Raw genomic sequence first — 23266 nt, forward strand, 5'->3', positions numbered from 1 at the left:
TAGACAGCAGGAAAGACTAAGTAACAGTGAGTGTCCTATAGTGAGGAGTTTGCTGTATCATGTTTGAGATGGTTTCCCTTGAAGGGAGCTATTAGTATTCGTGTCGAATCCGTGTATGAGACTAGTATCCATCATCATTTTTATAACGTTACCATTGACGAGAACCAGAGTATCTAAACTTCAGGGACTGCAGCAGTTCAAGAAGGCAGCTCACCACCACCTTCTCCAGGGCAACAAGGGATGGGCCATAAGTGCTGGCCGAGCCAGCGACACCCATGTCCCACAACTGAATACAAAAATTGTTGGTTTTGCACCAGATTGTAATATAGCAGGCACTGAAACAGAAAATGCTGGAAAATCTCAGCAGGTCTGACAGCATCTATGGAGACAGAATAGAGCTAACGTTTCAAGTCTGGATGACTCTTCATCAGAGCTAAAGACAAAGAAAAATGTAATATAGTAGGAATGTTTTCTTGTTGGGGTGTGAACAGCAATTCATAGTTCAGCTTTGAACAGAGGAAGCAGGCAAACATGAAAAGGAGAAGTGGGAAATATCAGAGAGAAACTATCTTCAGTTTGAAATGTGATTCAGTCTCTAACTGGGCTGAGGTGTCACTACATCAATCTCAATCTCTGACACTGAATGGGGGGCTTTCAGATCCTTGCTCTGATTGGTGAGTGTCAGTTCTCTAATTTGCATGGCTGTCCTTCCTGTTGTGAATGGCTCTATAACTGGCTCCAATGGGCAGCTGCTGCCACACTCTGTCACACACACACTCACTGAAGGGAGGCAGCAAGCTCACTGACACAAAGGATGTGGACCTGGTGTTTTTTCTGCTCTCTGGCACTGTGTCTGGGCTGTAAGTACAAACACTGAACTCTGCTCCTCCCGCAGCAGCAGACGGGGGGCTTGGAATTATTTTCAGACAGTCAATTTATAATGTTTAATCCCTGCTCTCTTACAGATGGACAGACTCAGACTCTGACTCAGCCTCCAGACCTGAGTGTGAAACCGGGAAACACGGCCACACTGGATTGTAACATTGGAACGAGTGATAGCTATGCAGTGAGCTGGTACAAGCAGACCCCAGGAGCAGCTCCTCAGTGGGTCCTCTATTATCATTATTCTCTCAGTGCCCCGAGCTATGGATCTGGGTTTAGCAGCGACCGTTTCACATCGACAGCCAACAGCGGCCACAACATTTACCAGTTAATCATAAAGAACGTGGGGGTGAATGATGCTGCCGTCTATTACTGTGGAAAGTATTTTTCAAGCAGCAGCAGCTATGTGTCACAGTGACAGAAGGTAAAACAAAAACTCGCAACAGTAAATGTTATACAATTAATAGCTTTGTGTTGGGTAAAACATTGTAAAGTTTTACATTTCATCAAATCACTTTAATTTTGTCCTTTATGCAATATTTTCCAATTGATATAATTTAATAATTGATAACAATCTGAATCTCACTGCCCAGAATTGAGCGTCGATGACATTTTACTGTCAGTGTGTGGGTGTTGCTGTGAGTTCATTCCTTACTGTCCCACACCAGCAGGAACACTGGGAATACATGAAGCCTGATTAATGCTGGACTGGAGAATCTGAAACATGTTTTCTGTCTGATTTCCAGGATCCGGGATAACTGTATGGACTGAATCCTAAAACATCACACTGTGTGGGTGTTCGGCCAAGGGACCAAACTCTTTATCGCAGGTAAGTGGTTGGAAATTCTCTCCCGTAGAAACTAGCTGTGTGAGTTTAGAAAATAAGAAATGAATCATTCAAAATCAGGTATTTCTTAGCAGCTACTTGTTAAATGTCAATTTTAATGAAATCTTTAGTCTCCAGAACCTGTTCTGATAATCAGACACAGGAACAATTATTGGTTCCGCATGTCTGAGTGTGTGTCTCTGTCACTCGCTGTTTATTAATGTTTTTGTGTATTGATTCTGTTCACAGTCCTCTGATTTTACAAATTCCTTTCCAAAATGGTCTATGAAATTGATTATTATATTTTGAAAATGCGGTTGGTGCAGATCGATTTTTGATCATTATATGGTGCGATTTAAATCTAAGGAAATGAATTTGATTTCTTTGACACCTTTCATGTCCTGAAGTGTTTCACTCACTGTCCCTTTTGAAAGGGTGATCATTGCTGTATGCAGCAAACACGAGAGGCAACTAATGCACAGCAAGATCCCACACATAATGAGATCAGTTATTATATTTAATGGAATTAATTTAAGGAATATTGACTGTGACGCAGGGACAACAAGGTGACGGGACCTGTTGCATCTCCATGAACAGCAGCCTTTTCAGAAACAAAGCATTGCTTATACTGTCCTGTAATTGCTCAGTTTTCCAGTCAAGTGTTGGTCTAAACATTGTTCCTGATCCATATTTATTCTACTCGAATCCCCTCCCTGAGCTTCATTCTCTGGTACATTAATGATGGTCTCAGTGCAGTTTCATACTCTTGCACTGAACAGGAAAATCTCATCAACTTTGCTTCCAATTTCGAACCTCTTATCTTTACATTGTCCATCTCCAATCCAGCCCTTCCTCAACGTGTCTGTCACAATTTCTGAGGGCAGGTTATCAAAACAATGTCCACAAAAGCCCACTAACTGTTCCAGCTACCTTAAATATATTTGATTCATGCCACATTCTGTAAGATCTCTACCCCATTCTTCCAGAATTTTGGTCTCTTGTGTAAGTGAACCCTGACACCTACCATCCCAATGCTAATGATATGTCTTAATAAAAGCAAATTACTGTGGATGCTGGAATCTGAAACCAAAAGAGAAAATGCTGGAAAATCTCAGCAGGTCTGGCAGCATCTGTGAGGAGAGAAAAGAGCTGACGTTTCGAGTCCAGATAATTTGACAAAGGGTCATCTGGATTCAACATCAGCTCTTTTCTTTCCTTATAGATGCTCCCAGACCCGCTGGGATTTTCCAGCATTTTCTCTTTTGTTTAATGATATGTCTTCCTGCCTCCCCTTAACCAAGGATTCTGCTGCCCATCAACTTGTATTTATATAGCCTCTTCAGGTAAAAATTCCCAAAATGTTTGCAATTATCAAACAAAGTATTTTGCTGATTCCGATAAGGGAATATTAAGTTAGAGATCAAATAGAAGGAACCTCATGATCAAAACTCTATTCCGACTCCATTTGAGAGACCCTTGATTCTGTGTTCTTCAAATACTCCATCCCAATTCCTGCTGGAACACCCCTCTGCTTCTATCCCTCTTTCCTTCATGCTCGCCCATTGATCTTATTGCTGATCCTTTTGAGTCCATTTACTGTGAATCTTGTGTTTCGACGTTGAGTCAAGAGCTCAGGTTCTGGGTTAAATTAACTCCAATGTTATGTGGAACAACACGTCCTATATAACAAGAGTCTGGGAGGAGTGACAGTGTGGTGAAAGGCCTCACTGAGTATGTGCTGAAGTTTGGCTTTGAGAGCTAACACCCAGAGCAGGCCTCCCACCACTGGCTTCATTGTGAACTGCTGCTGGTTGTCATGTTGACATTGTGCCTGTCCTGATGGGTTAGTGTTGCTGTGTGCATTACCAGCAATCTCACCACAACCCAAGGACACTGGGCAAAGGAAATTGTGGAGATATTGTCCCAGAGTTACTTAAACCCCCCTAGATACAGTGAAGTTTATTTTAACATGGCGAGTGTTTACGATCTGGAAGGCACTTCAGGACTGGCAGAGGCTTTAAAATGGAATTGGATAATTGTGTAAATAGAAAAGAGTTGCAGGATGATGGGGAGAAGGCTGGGGCACTGGGACTAGTTGACTTGCCCTTACAGGGAGCCAGCATGGATACGACAGGCCGAATAGCCTCCTCTTGAGCTGTAACCATTCTCTGATTGTCCAATCAGCATGTGTAGAATTTTGTAACACTTTGTAACTTTCTATTTCCAGTCATGTACACTTGGATATTTTCTCCCTCATTCCCTCAGCCTTGTACCAGTGGGAGCTTTGAACACCAGGGAAGGATCATTGAATATCAAATGGGGAATAATATTAGCTTTTAGTTCTCCTCTCTCTACAGAAGGTTAATGGGGGTAATTGGAGCACCACCAGAGGCCATTCGCTGACCTGTCACTTAGTACTTTACAGACCTCTAGAGCACATACTAGGTGACCTCACCTGTTTTGGTATTGGATAGTTTGAGTGACTTCTACCCTTCCTGTGGCAGTGGGTGACCATTAATGGATGGGTATTAATGATGGGTGGTGTGTAATGGGGAAATGGAAGAGGAGGATGGTATGGATACATTACCTGGGTCTGTGCCAATTTACACTGACAGTTTGTGACTCTCAAGTCCAGTATTGGCTCAATTTCAAGACAAATCCAAATAGATTTTCAGAGGCAGTGATCATTTGTTTTTGGTGAGCACTGCGATCCAGAATAATTTCTCTCCCCATTGAGGGGCACGGAGGTCAAATGCAGCTTTTCTGGTGACTCACCTGCTATCAGCCAACTCAACAGCTGCGATGGCCGAGTGGTTAAGGCGTTGGACTTGAAATCCGATGGGGTTTCCCTGCGCAGGTTCGAACCCTGCTCGCAGCGAGTGTGTTAAAAGCTGTTTCTTTTCCTCAGTCATTTCTTGAAAACTGGTTGCCATTCCTATAGGGCGGCACGGTAGCACAGTGGTTAGCACTGCTGCTTCACAGCTCCAGGGTCCCGGGTTCGATTCCCGGCTCGGGTCACTGTCTGTGTGGAGTTTGCACATTCTCCTTGTGTCTGCGTGGGTTTCCTCCGGGTGCTCCGGTTTCCTCCCACAGTTCAAAGATGTGCGGGTTAGGTTGATTGGCCAGGTAAAAAAAAAAATTTTCCCCTTAGAGTCCTGGGATGCGTAGGTTAGAGGGATTAGTGGGTAAAATATGTGGGGGTAGGGCCTGGGTGGGATTGTGGTCGGTGCAGACTCGATGGGCCGAATGGCCTCCTTCTGCACTGTAGGGTTTCTATGATTTCTATGGAACACAGACTGGGGATAGTGTCTGGGGTCTGGAGGTGAAGATCCCACAGTGAGTGATGCTCTAATCCACAGAGTCAGCAGGAGGATCCTAAACAATATCTTCCACATCAAACTGAGTACTTTCTGTTCCTAAACCTTTGCCAATGAGGGTAATGTCCGCTCACTCAATGAATTTCTGGAGTCCATTATAGGAAACTGAAACCTTTCACTGGAACTTCTTAAACTCAAAACTAAGTTGAATTTTTCTCTAACAACTTGTTTTCTCTGGTTCTGATTACAGCTCAGCAACTCCCTGTCCCTTCAGTAAAACTACTGGGACCTTCAGCTGATGAGTTATCCTCTAAAGGAGCCGGCACGTTAGTTTGCCTGGTCAGCAAACTGTCCATGGGCTTTGCTGCGGTCAGCTGGACAGTCGATGGGAGTCCGACGAGCAGTGATGTCCAAACCAGCATGGCGTCGCGGAACTCAGACAACACCTTCAGTCTCAGCAGCTACCTGACAGTCCCTGGCAGAGATTGGAGCAGTGGGAAGGTATACTCCTGTTCAGTTCAACAAGGAGCAGCTTCAAAAACAACCGCAACCGCCTCACAATCCAACTGTTAAATAGATGGAAGTTTCATTGTGTCAGCTGCCTGAGTAATTAGAATCACTTTATCTTCCTCCACCATTATCCACCCTCTACCCTGGTACCTGCTGCTTTTCATGTTTCTCTTTGCTTTGTCTGATTCTGCTGTATCATTTGAGTTGTTTGTATCTGAGGCTGGTTTTGTTCAGTCTCTCCCATTGCAAGAGGCTTCACCAGGGTTAAAGTGATCAGTTACTTAGCTCCAATCAGGAGCTACGTTTTAATGGGTGGCTCGCTCGTCCCCAATGCTGAGTTTAATGAAAATTATGAATGAAACTAGTTTATGATTAGCCAACAGTATCAGATTGATAATGACTGTCATTGAGTTGAACTTGCCAATAAAGAGAATCTGCAGGAAATATTTCCATGTGTGTTCAGTCATTTGAATGGAATTTAATGCCCCTCTGGAGATGTGTTCAGAAGCAGTGGGATGGGGGAGCATGATTTCGGGGTGGTGGGTGTGGGTGAATACTGTTGCCTTCCCCCACCATTTGATTTTAAATCGAGAGCTGGATGTCCTGCCAGCAGCTGTCCCACCCACAGGCCAACTGAGGCCACGTTACTACGTAAAGGTCTTGTCCTGTTGCTGCTGGTAATCAACCTATGAGGGGCAGGGATTCACCTCCAGTTAACCCTACTGATGTTATCGTCTGGGGGAGGTCCCTTGTACTCTGTGTCTGATCGAGGCGCCCAGCATCGTCAAGGGATTGGCCCACAAGAAGGTTACCCTCCTTTCACTGCCAACCTTCATCCCGCTCACACTGACAGCTTTTTAGGGATCCATGGCCGACCTTTGCTGCAGGCCTCACTGCAATACCAGTGGTGACCACCGCTGGTGCTGCTGCTGCTGCTGTGTTTGCTGCCAATCTGGCTGGTTGTTCTCAAGGGTGGGATGGCTGTCCCAAAGTTAAAAAACGCAGTAATTAAATTACCCCAGCAGTGCTGGTAGACCTGATGGTATATGTTGCACTGCTCGTTATGGGGAATCCAGAGATTGGTTTAGTGGGCACCAGATGATGTGGGGATGGTCGAGCCCCCTACTGCCCACACTAAATTCCGCTCCTTGTGTGCCACGTCCCATCCCTGAACCACCAAATGATTAGCATCTGAGTACAGTGGCATGTACCTTGTACAAGCTGCATTTGCAACAACAGGGCAAGGCTCCTTCAACATCTAAACTCATAACTTCTGCTATCTCGATGAAAAAGAACGGTTGATGCTTAGGAACACCACGACCTGCAAATTCCCCTCCAACTCCCACCCGGTCCTGACTTGGAACTATTCGCTGTTCCTTTACTGTCATTGGGCCAAAATAATTAAATGTCCTCCTGAACAGCACTGTGCCTATACCATATAAACTGCAGTGGTTCAAGAAAGTGGCTCGCCACCACCTTCTCGGGGGCAATTAGGGATGGAAAGGAATGCTGGCATTTCATGAATGCCATAAATGAATTTTAAAAAAGACAATGCATTGCTCCAATTCTGATCCAGTTTTGCCATGCAGGAATGTGATGGGAAGTCAGATAGGGTCCAGGATTTGATCAAAATCTTTCAAAAGTCCTTGGATATGGGATTTGGATCAGATGTCTGGAGAGTTACCACCAATGTAATTGTTTCTCATCGAATGAACTAGGAATGTTATAGATAGACCAACAGGCTGCATCAGTGGGGAACATCCAGATCCCACAATACAAGCTAAATTAGTGTTCAACTGGAGACAGAGAGCCAGAATACTTTCTTAAGTCAGGTCTTGTGGGAGAACATTGGAGTTATTGTTTCAGAATAAGGGGTCACCAATTTAGGACAGAACTGAGCAAAATGTTTTTCTCTCAAAAAGTTCTAAGGTTTTGGAAATCTCTTCCCCAAATTGAGGCTGAGGCAGAGTCTTTGAATATCTTTAAGGTAGAGATAGATGCATTCTTTACAAGCAAGGGCTGAAAGGTTATCGGGAGTAGGCAGGAGCATGGGGTTGAGGTGAAAATCAAAGGCGTCGGGTACAACTGAGTGTACCACCATGATGAATGCAGGGAACCGTGCACTGAGGTGCATGATGTGCATGTGATGATCACGCACCAACTGTCTGTTTTTTTAATTTGTTCATGGGATGTGAGTGTCATTGGCTGGACCAACATTATTGCCCATCCCTGAGGGCATTTAAGAGTCGACCACATTGCTGTGGGTCTGAAATCACATGTAGGCCAGACTAGGTAAGGATGGCAGATTTCCTTCCCGAAAGGGACATTAGTGAACCAGATGGATTTTTATGACAATCAACTTTGGTTTCATGCACATCGTCAGACTTTAATTCCAGATTTTTATTGAATTCAAATTATGCCATCTGCTTTGGAGGGATTTGAACCCACGTCCCTGGGGCATTACCGAATTGGAGAAAAAGTTGAGGGCAGCCGTGACCCTCATGGCCACTGGGAGTGGGTGTCCTCCTCCTCCCCTTGGTGCCGGGGTCATGAAGGGAAAGTCATGTTTGACTAATTTACTGGAATTTTTGAGGAAAGAACGAGTGTGGTTGACAGAGGGGAACTGGTGGATGTGGTGGATTTCCAGAAGGTATTCAATAAGGTGCCTCACAAAAGGTTGCTGCATAAGATAAAGATATACAGAGTTGGGGGTAAAGTGTTAGCGTGAATTTAGGATTGGCTATCTAACAGAAAGCGGAGAGTCGGAATAAATGGGTGCTTTTCCGGTTGGCAATCAGTGACTAGTGGCGTGCTGCAGGGATCGGTGCTGGGGCCTCAACTAGATGACCTGGAGGAGGGGACCGAGTGTAGGGTAACAAAGTTTGCGGATGACACAAAGATGAGTGGGAAAGCAAATTGCGTGGAGGACACAGAGTCTGCAGAGAGATTTGGATAGGCTAAGTGAGTGGGCAAGGATCTGGCAGATGGAGTATAACGTTGGTAAGTGTGAGGTTATCCACTTTGGAAGGAATAATAGTAAAATGGACTATTATTTAAACGGTGAAAAATTACAACATGCTACTGTGCAGAGGGACCTGGGGGTCCTTGTGCATGAATCACAAAAACTCAGTTTGCAGGTGCAGCAGCTGATCAAGAAGGCAAATGGAATGTTGGCCTTTATTGCGAGGGGGATGGAGTATAAAAGCAGGGAGGTCATGCTGCAACTGTACAGGGTACTGGTGAGGCTGCACCTAGAGTACTGTGTACAATTTTGGTCCCCTTATTGAAGAAAGGATATATTAGCTTTGGAGGGGGTACAGAGAAGGTTCACCAGGTTGATTCCAGAGATGAGGGGTTTAGCTTATGAGGAGAGATCGAGTAGACTCGGCCTTTACTCATTGGAGTTTAGAAGGTTGAGGGGAGATCTTATAGAGACATATAAGATAATGAAGGGGCTAGACAGGGTAGAAGCAGCGAGGTTATTTCCACTTACAATGGAAACAAGAACTAGGGGGCATAGCCTCAAAATACGGGGGAGTCAATTTACAACAGAGGTGAGGAGGAACTTCTTCTCCCAGAGGGTACTGAATCTTTGGAATTCTCTGCCAATGGAGCAGTACAGGCTATCTCGTTAAATATGTTTAAGTCACAGATAGATAGATTTTTAACCATTAAGGGAATTAAGGGTTATGGGGAGCGGGCAGGTAAGTGAAACTGAACCCACTATCAGATCAGCCATGATCTTATTGATGGCCTACTCCCGCTCCTATTTCTTATGTTCTTATGTTCTACCAGAACCTGGCACAAGTACCGCACTGTCTCCTGGTTCAGTCGCAGACTTTAGCGGCACATGTTGTCCAGCACTTGTGGAATGAGCAGCACCTCATGTATACATGTAACCTTCAGTAGGGCTGCATTCAGACCCCATCCTCGGCCTAATGGCTGGATGGTTCCTGAGCCTCCACAGCAGCCCCCTGATCTTTGGCTGGTTGTTCAGGTCAGGCCTGGGCTGGCCCTGGTGCTCTCGCCATTGCATTTCTGCCTCGGCAACAGTGATGTGGAACATTGCCAACTGGTCTGGCTGAATTCTGAAATTCATAGCCATTCTGTGAGGAGACAGAGAAGGAGAGAGAAGGTGAGTCAGCAAGGCCACCCATCCTGGACCCTCAGTTCCTCCCTACTCCTCTTGTCATCCTGCCAGCCCAACCCTCACTGTTCCCATCTCCCAGCACAGCCTCGAGGGGCTGCTGCCCTTATCATTTAGCTCGCACAGTCACAGGATAATGTCCATCGCCTCTTATTCCTGACCAGGGGAGGCCCTCCCATCACCTCAGTAATGGAGCACCTCGTTTTCTGGTGAAAATAGATGCCATGCCTCCTGGATCCACCAGTGTTGTCATGTGGTCCATGGTGCGAGGCACCAGGTGAGTCCTCACTCAGACCCTGCCTACAACGGCCTCTTCCCCTGAGCCAAACCTGGACGTTGTGAATGGTGACATTGCTGCATTATCAATGATGATGGACAGTTATAGAGTCATAGAGGTTTACAGCATGGAAACAGGCCCTTTGGCCCAACTTGTCCATGCCGCCAATTTTTTTTAAACCCCAAAACTAATCCCAATTGCCCGCATTTGGCCCATATCCCTCTATACCCATCATACCCATGTAACATGTGACAAATAACAGTGGACCCAGCACTGATCCCTGAGGCACACCGCTGGTCACAGGCCTCCAGTTTGAAAAACAATCCTCTCCAACTACCCTCTGGCTTCTGTCAAGAAGCCAATTTTATATCCATTTAGATACCTCACCCTGGATCCTGTGAGATTTAACCTTATGCAACAATCTACCACGCGGTACCTTGTCAAAGGCCTTGCTAAAGTCCATGTAGACAACATCAACTGCACTGCCCTCATCTACCTTCTTGGTTACTTCTTCGAAAAGGTGATTGGAAGCCCAATGGTGGCATGAATGTGAGAGGGCAAGGCACTATCAGAAGTGAACAAGGAAGCCCGTAAGCTGCTCAGGCTTGAACATAAAGCCACCGTCTTATTGTCGAGTGACCATATTCTATGGAACAGGCCAGCCAATGTAGAAATTGTGAATTCAAGCTAAAGTCAGTCCACAACCTCCCCACTCCCACCCCTTCTAGGATAAGGACTTGACAGTCCAGCCCTGTCCCCTTCGGTGACTTGCAGCTCGGCCCTTGCTCGGCAAAGATTCATGCCTCACAATCCCTCCAGCCCAATTCAGCAGCCTCTAACCGCCAGGGCCAGTGGCAGCAACATCGAGATGCTGGACAGTGTGGCCCTAATGCTGAGTCTCCCAGGGAGACCAGTAGGGTCATCCTCCTTCAGGGACCCTTGTGCCTTTGTGTGTGAGCTGGGGCAGATGCTGATGTAACGAATGACAGGCTTGAGTTTGGTTCCTCAGCCTGGGCAGTAATGACATTCTGAGAGATCTGCTTTTGTTGCAAATGTGGCAGATACAACATCTGGTACAAAAATCCGTCCATCCAAACTTCTCACTTCTGTTAGAGGCTTCACAGACAAGGATGAAAAGCCTGAACCTGAAAGAAAATGGCATGAGAAAACTTTCCTCCAGGAAGACTCAGATAGTTGGGAACAACGTTCTATGAAAAAATAGGCCCAGAATAAACAGCTGTGCTTAAAAGACGAATCACATCAGGGTCAGTGAGGCATTAAATGATTGTATCAACAATGGAGGCTTTGATCTCCCCTGTAACTGTCAGTCAAAAACTTTTAGCAGCTCATGCTCCATTTGTGCCTCATGTAAAGCAAGCCAGATAATACCCTCCTCATCGTGGTTTGGGTTGTAAGTGAAAGTTTTGTCACACACCATGGAGCAGGAGGTGATAAATGTGAACCAAACCTGAAGGGAACTGACGCCTTCCCGTCAATCAAAGGAGTTCAAAGAGCTCTGGTAACAGCCATGGCTCCTGAAATTGAGGAAGTCTTATCCAACAATGTGAATGGAGTGCAGCTTTAACGTGGAAGGCTGATGGATATTCATGGGCGTGCATTTCCATCTAAACAGGGGACTTTAAAACTCTAACATGCAGCAAACAGGAAACATTGATTTCAATGCTAAGGTGCCTGAAATTCAAACCTCAGCAGAGACTTTCTACCACCCTACGGCAACATGGAGGAGTCTAGCCAGGGGACCCCCATCCCAGGGTAAATCCCCCCCTGGGTGAAACCCTTCCTCCAGGAGTGGCCGCCCTTATATCTCCCTGCAATAGGGCCCCTCTAAACCCTCGAAGTTTGTTAGCGATGGTCCATTCCTCACCCTCGGAGTCCAGGCCGCCTGATCCATGCTTTTAAAGAGCAACACCAATTGGTGCGCACGGGAAACCTGGCAGGAGAGGCTGGAGCGTCGCGGGAGGAGGTTGAATCAGGCTTCCAGATTGCTAATTAAATGCAAATATGCAAATATGCATAATATGTAGGTTCTCTCTGAGCGGGAATCTGTTTGGGACTGGCGGGACGAGCTGAGAGACTGATAAAAATAGACATTGAATCATAGAAACTAGAAGCAGGAGGAGGCCATTCAGCCCTTCGAGCCTGCTCCACCATTCATTTTGATCATGGCAGATCATCAAATTAAATATCCTGATCCCCCCTTCCCCCCATATCCCTTGATCCCTTTAGTCCCAAGAGTGATATCTAATTTCTACTTCAAGTCAGACAATGTTTTGGCCTCAACTACTTTCTGTGGTAGTGAATTCCACACATTCACCACCCTCTGGGTGAAGAAATTTCTCCTCACCTCAGTTCTAAAAGGTTTACCCCTTATCCTCAAACGATGAGCCCCAGTTCTGCACTCCCCCATCATTGGCAACATTCTTTCTGAATCTACCCTGTCTTATCGTGTTAGAATTTTATAAGTTTCTATGAGATCCCCTCTCGCTCTTCTAAACTCCAGTGAATATAATCCTAACCGACTTAGTCTCTCCTCATATGACTGACCTGCCATCCCAGGAATCAGCCTGGTAAACCTTTGCTGCACTCCCTCTATAGCAAAGACTACCTTCTTCAGATAAGGACACCAAAACTGCACACAACACTCTGTGGTGAACCATAGTTGTTTACCACTATGAGTACTGAACCATAGATGGTCAGCACTATGGGTACTTGTAGATATGTTGGCTGTGTTGTCACTGTTGGGGTTAGGGTTGGGGTGTTCTACCTGTTGATATTGTTCTGTGGTACACTCCAGTTGGCTCCGCCTACTTGGAGGAATATAAAGGTCACTGCACTGCGTGGTGACCCTTTAGTCTGGGATTGTATTGTACATAGTGTGCTCCATTCTTGTTAGTAATAAAAGCCTTTATTTCCCGGGTACGATCCAGCCTCCCGAGTGATTTAATCGCGCATCAATTTTATTACAAACAAATTTTGGTAAAAAAAAACCATGGAGCAAATGTTGAAACCCGATCGGCTTACCTTAGATCCACGTGCAGCGGGAGCGTCGAACACTTTCGACCATTGGTTAAAGTGTTTTCAAGACTACATCGACGCCTCAACAGCCGTTCAAAACGACGCCGATAGACTGCGGGTCCTCCACGCAAGGGTAAGCGACACTGTATACTCATCAATCTGCAATGCCCAAGACTACAAAGGGGCCATCGAACTACTTAAGAAACTGTACGACAAACCGCCAAACGAGATCCATGCTCGACACCTTCTAGCCACTCGACGGCGGCAGCCCGGCGAAACGACAGGACAGTACCTGCGCGAACCTCAGCAGCTCGCCAGAGCCTGCAACTGCAAGCCAGTGTCGGCGGCCCAGTATACTAACGACTTGATCCGAGATGCGTTCGTGGCGGGAATCGGCTCATCGTATATTCGCCTGCGGCTGCTAGAGCAAGGTAACCTAGACCTAGCTAAGACGGTGGAATTGGCTGACACGATGGAAAAGGCCTCCAGTAGTCTAGACACTTACCCCACCAACCATGTGGGAACATCGTGGCAAGTACAGCCACCGACTCAACTCTACCCAGCGGCTCCGAAAAACTGCACGATTGTGCTTTCAACCTCGGACCTGATGATGGCGGCAGCTCCAGGAGGCCCGCGGTGCTATTTCTGTGGATTGGCGAAACACCCTCGGCAGCAATGTCCAGCCAGAACGGTATTTTGCCCCGCGTGTGGGAAGAAAGGGCATTATGCCAAAGTATGCAGGGCTAAACCACTCTCCAAGCATAGCAGCGCGGCGTGTGATTCTCCAGAGCCTGTCTCCTTGTCTCCAGCTTCTTCGAGGTCTTCCACCACGTGCGATTCCAGAGCGCCGCCATTCCTGACGATGAAGACGCAAGACATGTGCGACCTGCAGGGGCCGCCACTTTTAGCGCCACCGACCATGTGCGATCCATGGGCGTGGCCATTTTGGTCGGCACCGACCGCAGACGACCAGCAGGGGTCATCATCATCAACCATCTCGGCTGCCTGCAGTTGCACTCAAGACCCAACGGTGGCGTCAATCATCCTGGACCAGGCCAAGCCTCACAGACTCGACAAGTCCATGATGGACATAGAGGTAAATGGACGCCTAATTCATTGTTTGTTTGACAGCGGGAGCACGGAGAGTTTCATTCACCCTGACACCGTGAAACGGTGCGGTCTCCGAGTATGGACTGTCAGACAGACAATTTCGATGGCGTCGAGGTCCTGGTCTGTTACCGTGCTTGGGAGCTGCTTGGTCAACCTAACGGTGCGGGGCACAGTTTATGAGAACTTCAGGCTCCTTGTGTTATCGCAGCTTTGCGCTCCGATACTCCTGGGACTAGACTTTATGGTCCACCTGAGGAGTGTAACCCTGCAGTACGATGGGCCACTCCCGCCACTTTCAGTGGGGGAACAGCGGCCTCCAAATTGCCCAGCGCGCTCCACGTGTAGCCTCTTGACACTCAGAATCACCCCACCATCTCTATTCGGGAATCTCGTGCCAGGCTGCAAGCCCATCGCAACTAAGAGCAGGTGTTACAGCGCTGAGGATCGGATCTTTATTCGATCTGAAGTTCAGCGGCTCCTTAGGGAAGGGATCATTCAACCTAGCACTAGTCCATGGAGAGCGCAAGTCGTGGTGGTTAAAACTGGAGACAAACCCCGGATGGTCACAGACTATAGTCAGACCATTAATAGATACACGCAGCTGAATGCGTATCCTCTCCCGCGCATATCTGACATGGTCAACCAGATTGCGCAGTACCGGGTGTTCTCCACCATTGACTTGAAGTCAGCTTACCACCAGCTCCCCATTCGCCCAGAGGACCGAAAATATACGGCCTTTGAGGCGGATGGTCGTCTTTACCACTTTTTATGGGTTCCTTTTGGCGTCACGAATGGTGTCTTGGTCTTCCAGTGTGCAATGGACCGAATGGTGGACCAAAACGGGCTTCGGGCTACCTTCCCGTACCTGGCCAACGTCACTATCTGCGGCCATGACCAGCAGGACCACGATGCCAATCTCCTTAGATTTTTACGCACTGCGTCTCGCCTGAATCTGACCTACAACAGGGAGAGTTGTGTATTTAGCAAACGCCGCCTAGCAATTCTCAGATACGTGGTGGAAAACGGGGTCCTTGGCCCTGATCCAGACCGTATGCGTCCCCTCCTTGAACCCCCCCTACCCACTAGTATCAAAGCACTGAGAAGATGCTTAGGCTTCTTCTCATACTATGCACAGTGGGTTCCCAATTATGTGGATAAAGCCCGTCCGCTCATAAAGTCTACCTCTTTTCCCCTAGCAGCAGAGGCTCGCTTAGCCTTTGAAGGGATAAAAGCTGACATCGCGAAAGCCACGATGCACGCTGTCGATGAGTCCATCCCCTTTCAGGTGGAGAGTGATGCATCTGATTTCGCCCTGGCCGCCACACTTAACCAGGCGGGCAGGCCCGTCGCCTTTTTCTCTCGCACCCTCCAAGGCCCTGAAATTCCGCACTCCGCGGTGGAAAAAGAGGCTCAGGCAATTGTGGAGGCCGTCCGGCATTGGCGCCATTACTTGGCGGGAAAACAATTCACCCTGCTCACGGACCAGCGGTCCATGGCGTTCATGTTCAACAACACGTTACGGGGTAAGATCAAGAATGATAAAATCTTGAGGTGGAGAATCGAACTCTCCACCTACAACTATGATATCATGTACCGTCCGGGGAAGTTCAATGAGCCCTCGGACGCCCTGTCGCGTGGAACATGTGCAAGTGTGCAGGAGGATCGATTACAGGCCCTCCACAATGATCTCTGCCATCCGGGGATCACTCGGCTCTTCCATTTTGTAATGGCCCGGAATATACCCTACTCAGTGGATGATGTTAGGTCAATAACCCAAAGATGCCAGGTATGTGCCGAATGCAAACCGCACTTCTACCGACCTGACAGGGCACACCTCATTAAAGCCACTCGCCCTTTTGAAATACTGAGTGTGGACTTCAAGGGCCCCCTTCCTTCGACAGATCGGAACGTGTACTTCCTCAACGTGATTGACGAGTATTCATGATTCCCTTTTGCCATTCCCTGTTCAGACATGACCGCTGCCACGGTTATCAAAGCATTACGGGATCTTTTCACCCTGTTCGGTTACCCCAGCTATATCCACAGTGATAGGGGCTCGTCATTTATGAGTGACGACTTGAGGCAATACCTGCTCTCAAAAGGGATTGCCTCAAGTAGAACTATGAGTTACAACCCCAGGGGTAACGGGCAGGTTGAAAGAGAAAATGCTACAGTCTGGAAGGCTGTCTTACTGGCGTTGAGGTCTAAGGGTCTTCCAGTCTCCCGTTGGCAAGAGGTACTTTCTGATGTGCTCCATTCCATCCGGTCCCTCCTGTGTATGGCAACCAACGCTACTCCACATGAGAGGATGTTTTCCTTCCCTAGGAAGTCTTCCTCTGGGACCTCATTGCCATCTTGGTTGATGTACTCAGGACCTGCCCTCCTGCGGCGGCATGTTAGGACCCGCAAGTCCGACCCTTTGGTTGAACAGGTCCATCTCCTCCACGCCAACCCTCAATATGCCTATGTGGCATATCCTGACGGGCGAGAGGACATGGTCTCTATTAGAGATCTGGCGCCTGCAGGGGTCTTGGAAACCCCAGTCGCTCCCACACCCCTAGTTAGGGACCCTTTGACCTTTATCTCCCCTCCTGACAGGGCGCGGGCAGTATCGGGACCACCACTTAATCCTCTTACTCCCGTGTACAGCTTGCCTGAGTCCAGGAGATTGTCGTCACCTCGAGGCTTGCTCGAGTCCAGCAGATGGTCGCCACCTTGTGGTCCACCTGTCCGTGACACTGGCCACCGCCTTGGAGAGAGGGTCATCACGGTCACCAGAACCGGCGTTACCGCCAGTGTTGAGGAGGTCGCAGAGACGGTGCGGTCCTCCAATACGACTGAACTTGTGAATATTTGGACAGTTTGTTCTGTTTTTGCCCCGCCGGCCTTTGTCTTAAAGGAGGGGTGAATGTGGTGAACCACTGTTGGTTACCACTATGAGTACTGAACCATAGATGGTCAGCACTATGGGTACTTGTAGATATGTTACTGTTGTCACTGTTGGGGTTAGGGTTGGGGTGTTCTACCTGTTGATATTGTTCTGTGGTACACTCCAGTTGGCTCCGCCTACTTGGAGGAGTATAAAGGTCACTGCACTGCCTGGTGACCCTTTAGTCTGGGATTGTATTGTATATAGTATGCTCCATTCTTGTTAGTAATAAAAGCCTTTATTTCCCGGGTACGATCCAGCCTGCCGAGTGATTTAATCACGCATCACACTCCAGGTGTGGCCTCACCTATACAATTGCAGCAAAACATCCTTATCCCTATACTCAAATCCTCTCGCTATGAAGGTCAATATACTACATGCATTCTTTACTGCCTGTTGTACCTGCACAATTACTTTCAGCGACTGATGCATGAGAACACCAAGGCCTCGCTGATTATCCACCTCTCCCAATTTACACCCATTCAAGTAATAATCTTCCTATTATTGCTACCAAAGTGGATAACTTCACATTTATCCTACTGCATCTGCCATGCATATGCCCACACACTCAGCCTGTCCAAATGATGCTGAAGCATCTCTGTATGGTCCTCACCCTCCCACCCAACGTTGTATCATCTGCAAGTCTGGAGATAATACATTTAGTTCCCGCTTCCAAATCATTAATATATAATGTGAACAGTTGGGTTCCTGGCACAGATCCCTGCAGAACTCCACTCGTCACTGACTGCCAATCAGAAAAAGACCCATTTATACCAACTCTTTGCTTCCTAACTGCTAACCAGCTTTCTATCCATCTTAAGACATTACCTGCAATCCCATATGCTTTAACTTTACCTCGTAGTCTGTTATGTAAGACCTTGTCGAAAGCCTTCTGAAAGTCTAAATAAACCACATCCACTGATTCTCCTCGGTTATCTTTACTAGTTACATCCTCAAAGAATTCCAATTAAGTTGTCAAGCACGATTTCCCTTCTGTAAATCCATGCTGACTTTGTCCGATTATACCACTGCCTTCCAAATGCTGAGTTATGAAATCCTTGATAATAGACTCCAGCAACTTCCCCAGTACCAACGTTAGGCTCACTGGTCTATAGTTCCTTGTTTTCCCTCTACCTCCCTTTTTGAAATAGCTCGATGCCCAGTGGGAATCCTGATTTAGCCCTGGTGCTGGATTCAACAGACCATCGGGATTCTCGGCTGTGACTAGTGGACCTGGAGAATCCCCCTCTCAGCCTCCACTCCTGACTCGGATACCAAGTAACAGGACTGTAATGGACTGTAACGTTGGAACATTATACAACAATTATGGGTAGAATTTTCCCAAAATCTTTCAAAGTGCCATATCAGCGAAACAACAGGGGTGTTTTGCGCAGGTTCCTTGGTCCGCTTTGCGTCGCAATCTTCCGACACTCAGTGCAGTGAAAGAACCTCCATGCGATTCATGCCATCATGGATGCACCAGTCATCTGACTCACCCAAAGTGGTACAGCTTTGCGCTGTCAAGCAGGGGCAGCTCCATTTAAACACTAACAGTACACACAGTCACGCCAGGAAGTTTATTTATTTAAAGTTTATTTATTAGTCAGAAGTAGGCTTACATTAACACTGCAATGAAGTTGCAGTGTTAATGTAAACTTACTCTGACGCCTGTTCGGGTACACTGAGGGAGAATTTAGCATGGCCAATCCACCTCGTAGAGCTGCTCCACAATTTATGCAGGGGGAGTTGGGCCGGCTACTTGATGCCATGGAAGAGAGGAGGGCCATCTTCTTCCCCAGAGACGGTTGGCGGCCCAATGGGCTACCGCCATGAATCAGCCATAATTCCCACAGTCATGATCACTGTCAGTCACCTGATTCCTGGAAGTGAGCTGAGGACAGGATTGTGTTGGTTTGTGTCTACATGTCTGCCTACACTCACTGCCTCGAGTCCCACATGAAGACATTGACATTCAATGGCATTAACATCACTGAATCCTCCACTTTCAGCACCCTTAAGGTTGCCATTGACCAGATATTGAACCAGATCAGCTGCATAAATGCTGTGGATACAAGAGCAGGTCAAAGGTTGGGAATCGGCATAACTCAGCATTTAGAAGGCAGTGGTATAATCAGATAAAGTCAGCATGGATTTACAAAACGGAAATCATAGAAACATAGAAAACTACAGCACAAAACAGGCCCTTCGGCCCCACAAGTTGTGCCGAACATATGCCTACCTTTTAGGCCTACCTATAACCCTCCATCCTATTAAGTCCCATGTACTCATCCAGGAGTCTCTTAAAAGACCTTATTGAGTTTGCCTCCACCACCACTGACGGCAGCCGATTCCACTCGCCCACCACCCTCTGTGTGAAAAAATTCCCCCTAACATTTCCCCTGTACCTACCCCCCAGCACCTTAAACCTGTGTCCTCTCGTAGCAGCCATTTCCACCCTGGGAAAAAGCCTCTGAGAGTCCACCTGATCTATGCCTCTCAACATTTTATATACCTCTATTAGATCTCCTCTCATCCTACGTCTCTCCAAGGAGCAAAGACCGAGCTCCCTCAGCCTATCCTCATAAGGCATGCCACTCAATCCAGGCAACATCCTTGTAAATCGCCTCTGCACCCTTTCAATCTTTTCCACATTCTTCCTGAAATGAGGCGACCAGAACTGAGCACAGTACTCCAAGTGGGGTCTGACGAGGGTCTTATATAGCTGCATCATTATCCCTGGACTCCTAAACTCAATCCCTCGATTGATAAAGGCCAGCACACCATACGCCTTCTTAACCACCTCCTCCACCTGTGGGGCCGATTTTAGAGTCCTATGGACCCGGACCCCAAGGTCCTTCTGATCCTCCACAGTACTAAGAGTCTTTCCCTTTATATTGTACTCCTTCATCCCATTTGACCTGCCATTTATCTGGGTTGAAGTTAAATCATGCTTGACAAATTGATTGGAATTCTTTGAGGATGTAACTCGTAAAGTTGACCGAGGAGAATCAGTGGATGCGGATTATTTAGACTTTCAGAAGGCTTTCGGCAAGGTCTTACATAACAGACTACTAGGTAAAGTTAAAGCACACGGGATTGCAGGTAATGTCTTGAGATGGATAGAAAGCTGATTAGCAGATAGGAAGCAAAGAGTTGGTATAAGTGGGTCTTTTTCTGATTGGCAGTCGGTGACTTGTGGGCTTCAGCAGGGATCTGTGCCAGGAACCCAACTGTTCACATTATATATTAATGATTTGGAAGCGGGAGCTAAATGTATTATCTCCAGATTTACAGATGATACAAAGTTGGTTGGGAGGGTGAGGAGGATACAGTGATGCTTCAGCGTGATTTAGACAGGCTGAGTGTGTGGGCATATGCAAGGCAGATGCAGTAGGATACATGTGAGGTTATCCACTTTGGTAGCAATAATAGGAAGATTATTACTTGAATGGGTGTAAATTGAGAGAGGTGGATAATCACCTCATGACTCCCCAAAACCTGTTCACTATCTGCAGGGCACAAATCAGGAGTGTGATGGAATACTCTCCTCTTGCCTGGATGGGTGCAGCTCCAACAACACTCAAGAAGCTTGACACCATCCAGGACAAAGCAGCCCACTTAATTGGCACCCCATCCACCACCTTCAACATCCACCCCTTCCACCATTGATGCACAGTGGCAGCAGTGTGTACCATCTACAAGATGCACTGCAGCAACTGACCATGGACCCTTCGACAGCACCTTCCAAACCCACAAACTCTTCCACCCAAAAGGACCAGGGCAGCAGATGCATGGGAATACACCCAATTGCAAAGTTCATCTCCAAGCCTTGGACATATATTACCATTCTTTCACTGTCAAAATCCTGGGACCTGTGTCATATGAACTGCAGTGGTTCAAGAAGATGGTTCGCCATCACGTTCTCAAGGGGAATTAGGGATGGGCAACAAATGCTGGCCTAACCAGCGATACCCACATTCCATGAACAAATAAAAATAAGAATGGTCACTATTGATTGCTGTTGGCACCTTCAGCACCTGTGTGGCAGCAGCGACCCAAAAATGAGTTAAACTTCATCCAGAGAAGGAATAAAATCACACATTGGATCAGTTAACCCTTAGGTGGAGAAATAAGATGGATGTCATCGAATTGAAGGTCATTGTACATCTCAAAGGATTTTCCTCCTATGACTTTGATTGAGAGGCCGCTATCACCCAGAGTTAAACTGGTCATGTGATGTTCGGTGAATAAAACTGTTGGGTCCATGAACACAAGCAACAAACATGGCAGAAATTCAGGAGCAATTTTTGTTAAAATTGACCTTGTTCAGATTGCATCGGAGACAATCTCCCTAAAAACAGTGAGTGTCTGACAGACTTAAAGAAACACGTCAAATTAAACAGAAACCAAGATATTTGTGTATTGTTGGTATAAGATACAGATTTGGAGGGTTTGATTCTGTTCTGGACAGCCCCACTCCTTAAAATAACATTGCACAGTTCCTGCTGGGACCCCAGGTGGTTGTTAGTTTCACCCACTGGAGGAAGCTGGTTTGGGCGGCACAAAATCATATTTAAAATCTAAAGCTGATTGGATGGGGCAGCCATCTAAATGCGGTTTAACTTCACTCTATCCCCTTCAATATTTAAATGAGGTGAAATTATTACATCCACGGGTTAGATAGAACATAGATAGAACATAGAACATTACAGCACAGAACAGGCCCTTCGGCCCACGATGTTGTGCCGACCTTCATCTGAAACCAAGATCAAGCTATCCCACTCCCTACCATCCTGGTGTGCTCCATGTGCCTATCCAATAACCGCTTAAATGTTCCTAAAGTGTCTGACTCCACTATCACTGCAGGCAGTCCATTCCACACCCCAACCACTCTCTGCGTGAAGAACCTACCTCTGATATCCTTCCTATATCTCCCACCATGAACCCTATAGTTATGCCCCCTTGTAATAGCTCCATCCACCCGAGGAAATAGTCTTTGAACGTTCACTCGATCTATCCCCTTCATCATTTTATAAACCTCTATTAAGTCTCCCCTCAATCTCCTCCGCTCCAGAGAGAACAGCCCCAGCTCCCTCAACCTTTCCTCATAAGACCGACACTCCAAAACAGGCAGCATCCTGGTAAATCTCCTCTGCACTCTTTCCAGCGCTTCCACATCCTTCTTATAGTGAGGTGACCAGAACTGCACGCAATATTCCAAATGCGGTCTCACCAAGGTCCTGTACAGTTGCAGCATAACCCCACGGCTCTTAAACTCCAACCCCCTGTTAATAAAAGCTAACACACTATATGCCTTCTTCACAGCTCTATCCACTTGAGTGGCAACCTTTAGAGATCTGTGGATATGGACCCCAAGATCTCTCTGTTCCTCCACAGTCTTCAGAACCCTACCTTTGACCCTGTAATCCACATTTAAATTTGTCCTACCAAAATGAATCACCTCACATTTATCAGGGTTAAACTCCATTTGCCATTTTTCAGCCCAGCTTTGCATCCTATCTATGTCTCTTTGCAGCCTACAACAGCCCTCCACCTCATCCACTACTCCACCAATCTTGGTGTCATCAGCAAATTTACTGATCCACCCTTCAGCCCCCTCCTCTAAGTCATTAATAAAAATCACAAAGAGCAGAGGACCAAGCACCGATCCCTGCGGCACTCCGCTAGCAACCTGCCTCCAGTCCGAAAATTTTCCATCCACCACCACCCTCTGTCTTCGATCAGATAGCCAGTTACCTATCCAATCGGCCAACTTTCCCTCTATCCCACACCTCCTTACTTTCATCATAAGCCGACCATGGGGGACCTTATCAAACGCCTTACTAAAATCCATGTATATGACATCAACCGCCCTACCTTCATCAACACACCTAGTTACCTCCTCAAAAAATTCTATCAAATTTGTGAGGCACGATTTGCCCTTCACAAATCCATGCTGACAATCCCGGATTAATCCGCATCTTTCTAAATGGTCGTAAATCCCATCCCTAAGGACCTTTTCCATCAATTTACCAACCACCGAAGTCAGACTAACCGGTCTATAATTACCAGGGTCATTTCTATTCCCTTTCTTAAACAGAGGAACAACATTTGCCACTCTCCAGTCCTCTGGCACCATCCCCGTGGACAGCGAGGACCCAAAGATCAAAGCCAAAGGCTCTGCAATCTCATCCCTCGCCTCCCAAAGAATTCTAGGATACATTTCATCAGG

The 23266-nt window shown here is 47.0% G+C and overlaps 1 protein-coding gene and 1 non-coding gene across 3 annotated transcripts; both read left to right on the forward strand.

Annotated features, from left to right (window-relative positions):
* The first annotated feature begins 703 nt into the window (after positions 1-703).
* On the forward strand, positions 704-5981 carry LOC144479470 (immunoglobulin lambda-1 light chain-like). 2 transcript variants are annotated; one of them, XM_078198170.1, is made up of 4 exons: positions 704-860; positions 966-1284; positions 1671-1711; positions 5276-5981. In XM_078198170.1, the coding sequence occupies exons 1-4, from the start codon at positions 815-817 to the stop codon at positions 5596-5598; spliced, it is 729 nt and encodes a 242-aa protein (XP_078054296.1). In that variant the 5' UTR covers positions 704-814; the 3' UTR covers positions 5599-5981. The 2 variants fall into 2 exon arrangements, with proteins under 2 accessions (XP_078054296.1, XP_078054297.1); XM_078198171.1 differs by having other exon boundaries at positions 966-1283; positions 1676-1711.
* On the forward strand, positions 4505-4586 carry trnas-uga (transfer RNA serine (anticodon UGA)). The gene has a single exon. It is a non-coding gene; the product is annotated as a tRNA-Ser (tRNA).
* Positions 5982-23266: the final 17285 nt, after the last annotated feature.

This window comes from Mustelus asterias, chromosome 26 (assembly GCF_964213995.1).
Source record: "Mustelus asterias chromosome 26, sMusAst1.hap1.1, whole genome shotgun sequence".
NCBI lineage: Eukaryota > Metazoa > Chordata > Chondrichthyes > Carcharhiniformes > Triakidae > Mustelus > Mustelus asterias.

What these genes read in the sequence shown, in the direction of transcription:
- LOC144479470 (XM_078198170.1), top strand. Translation starts at nt 815, where the DNA reads ATGTGGACCTGGTGTTTTTTCTGCTCTCTGGCACTGTGTCTGGGCT. An exon ending in TCTGGCACTGTGTCTGGGCT is followed by an intron (nt 861 to 965) that starts GTAAGTACAAAC and finishes GCTCTCTTACAG; the next exon opens with ATGGACAGACTCAGACTCTG. An exon ending in TATTTTTCAAGCAGCAGCAG is followed by an intron (nt 1,285 to 1,670) that starts CTATGTGTCACA and finishes AAAACATCACAC; the next exon opens with TGTGTGGGTGTTCGGCCAAG.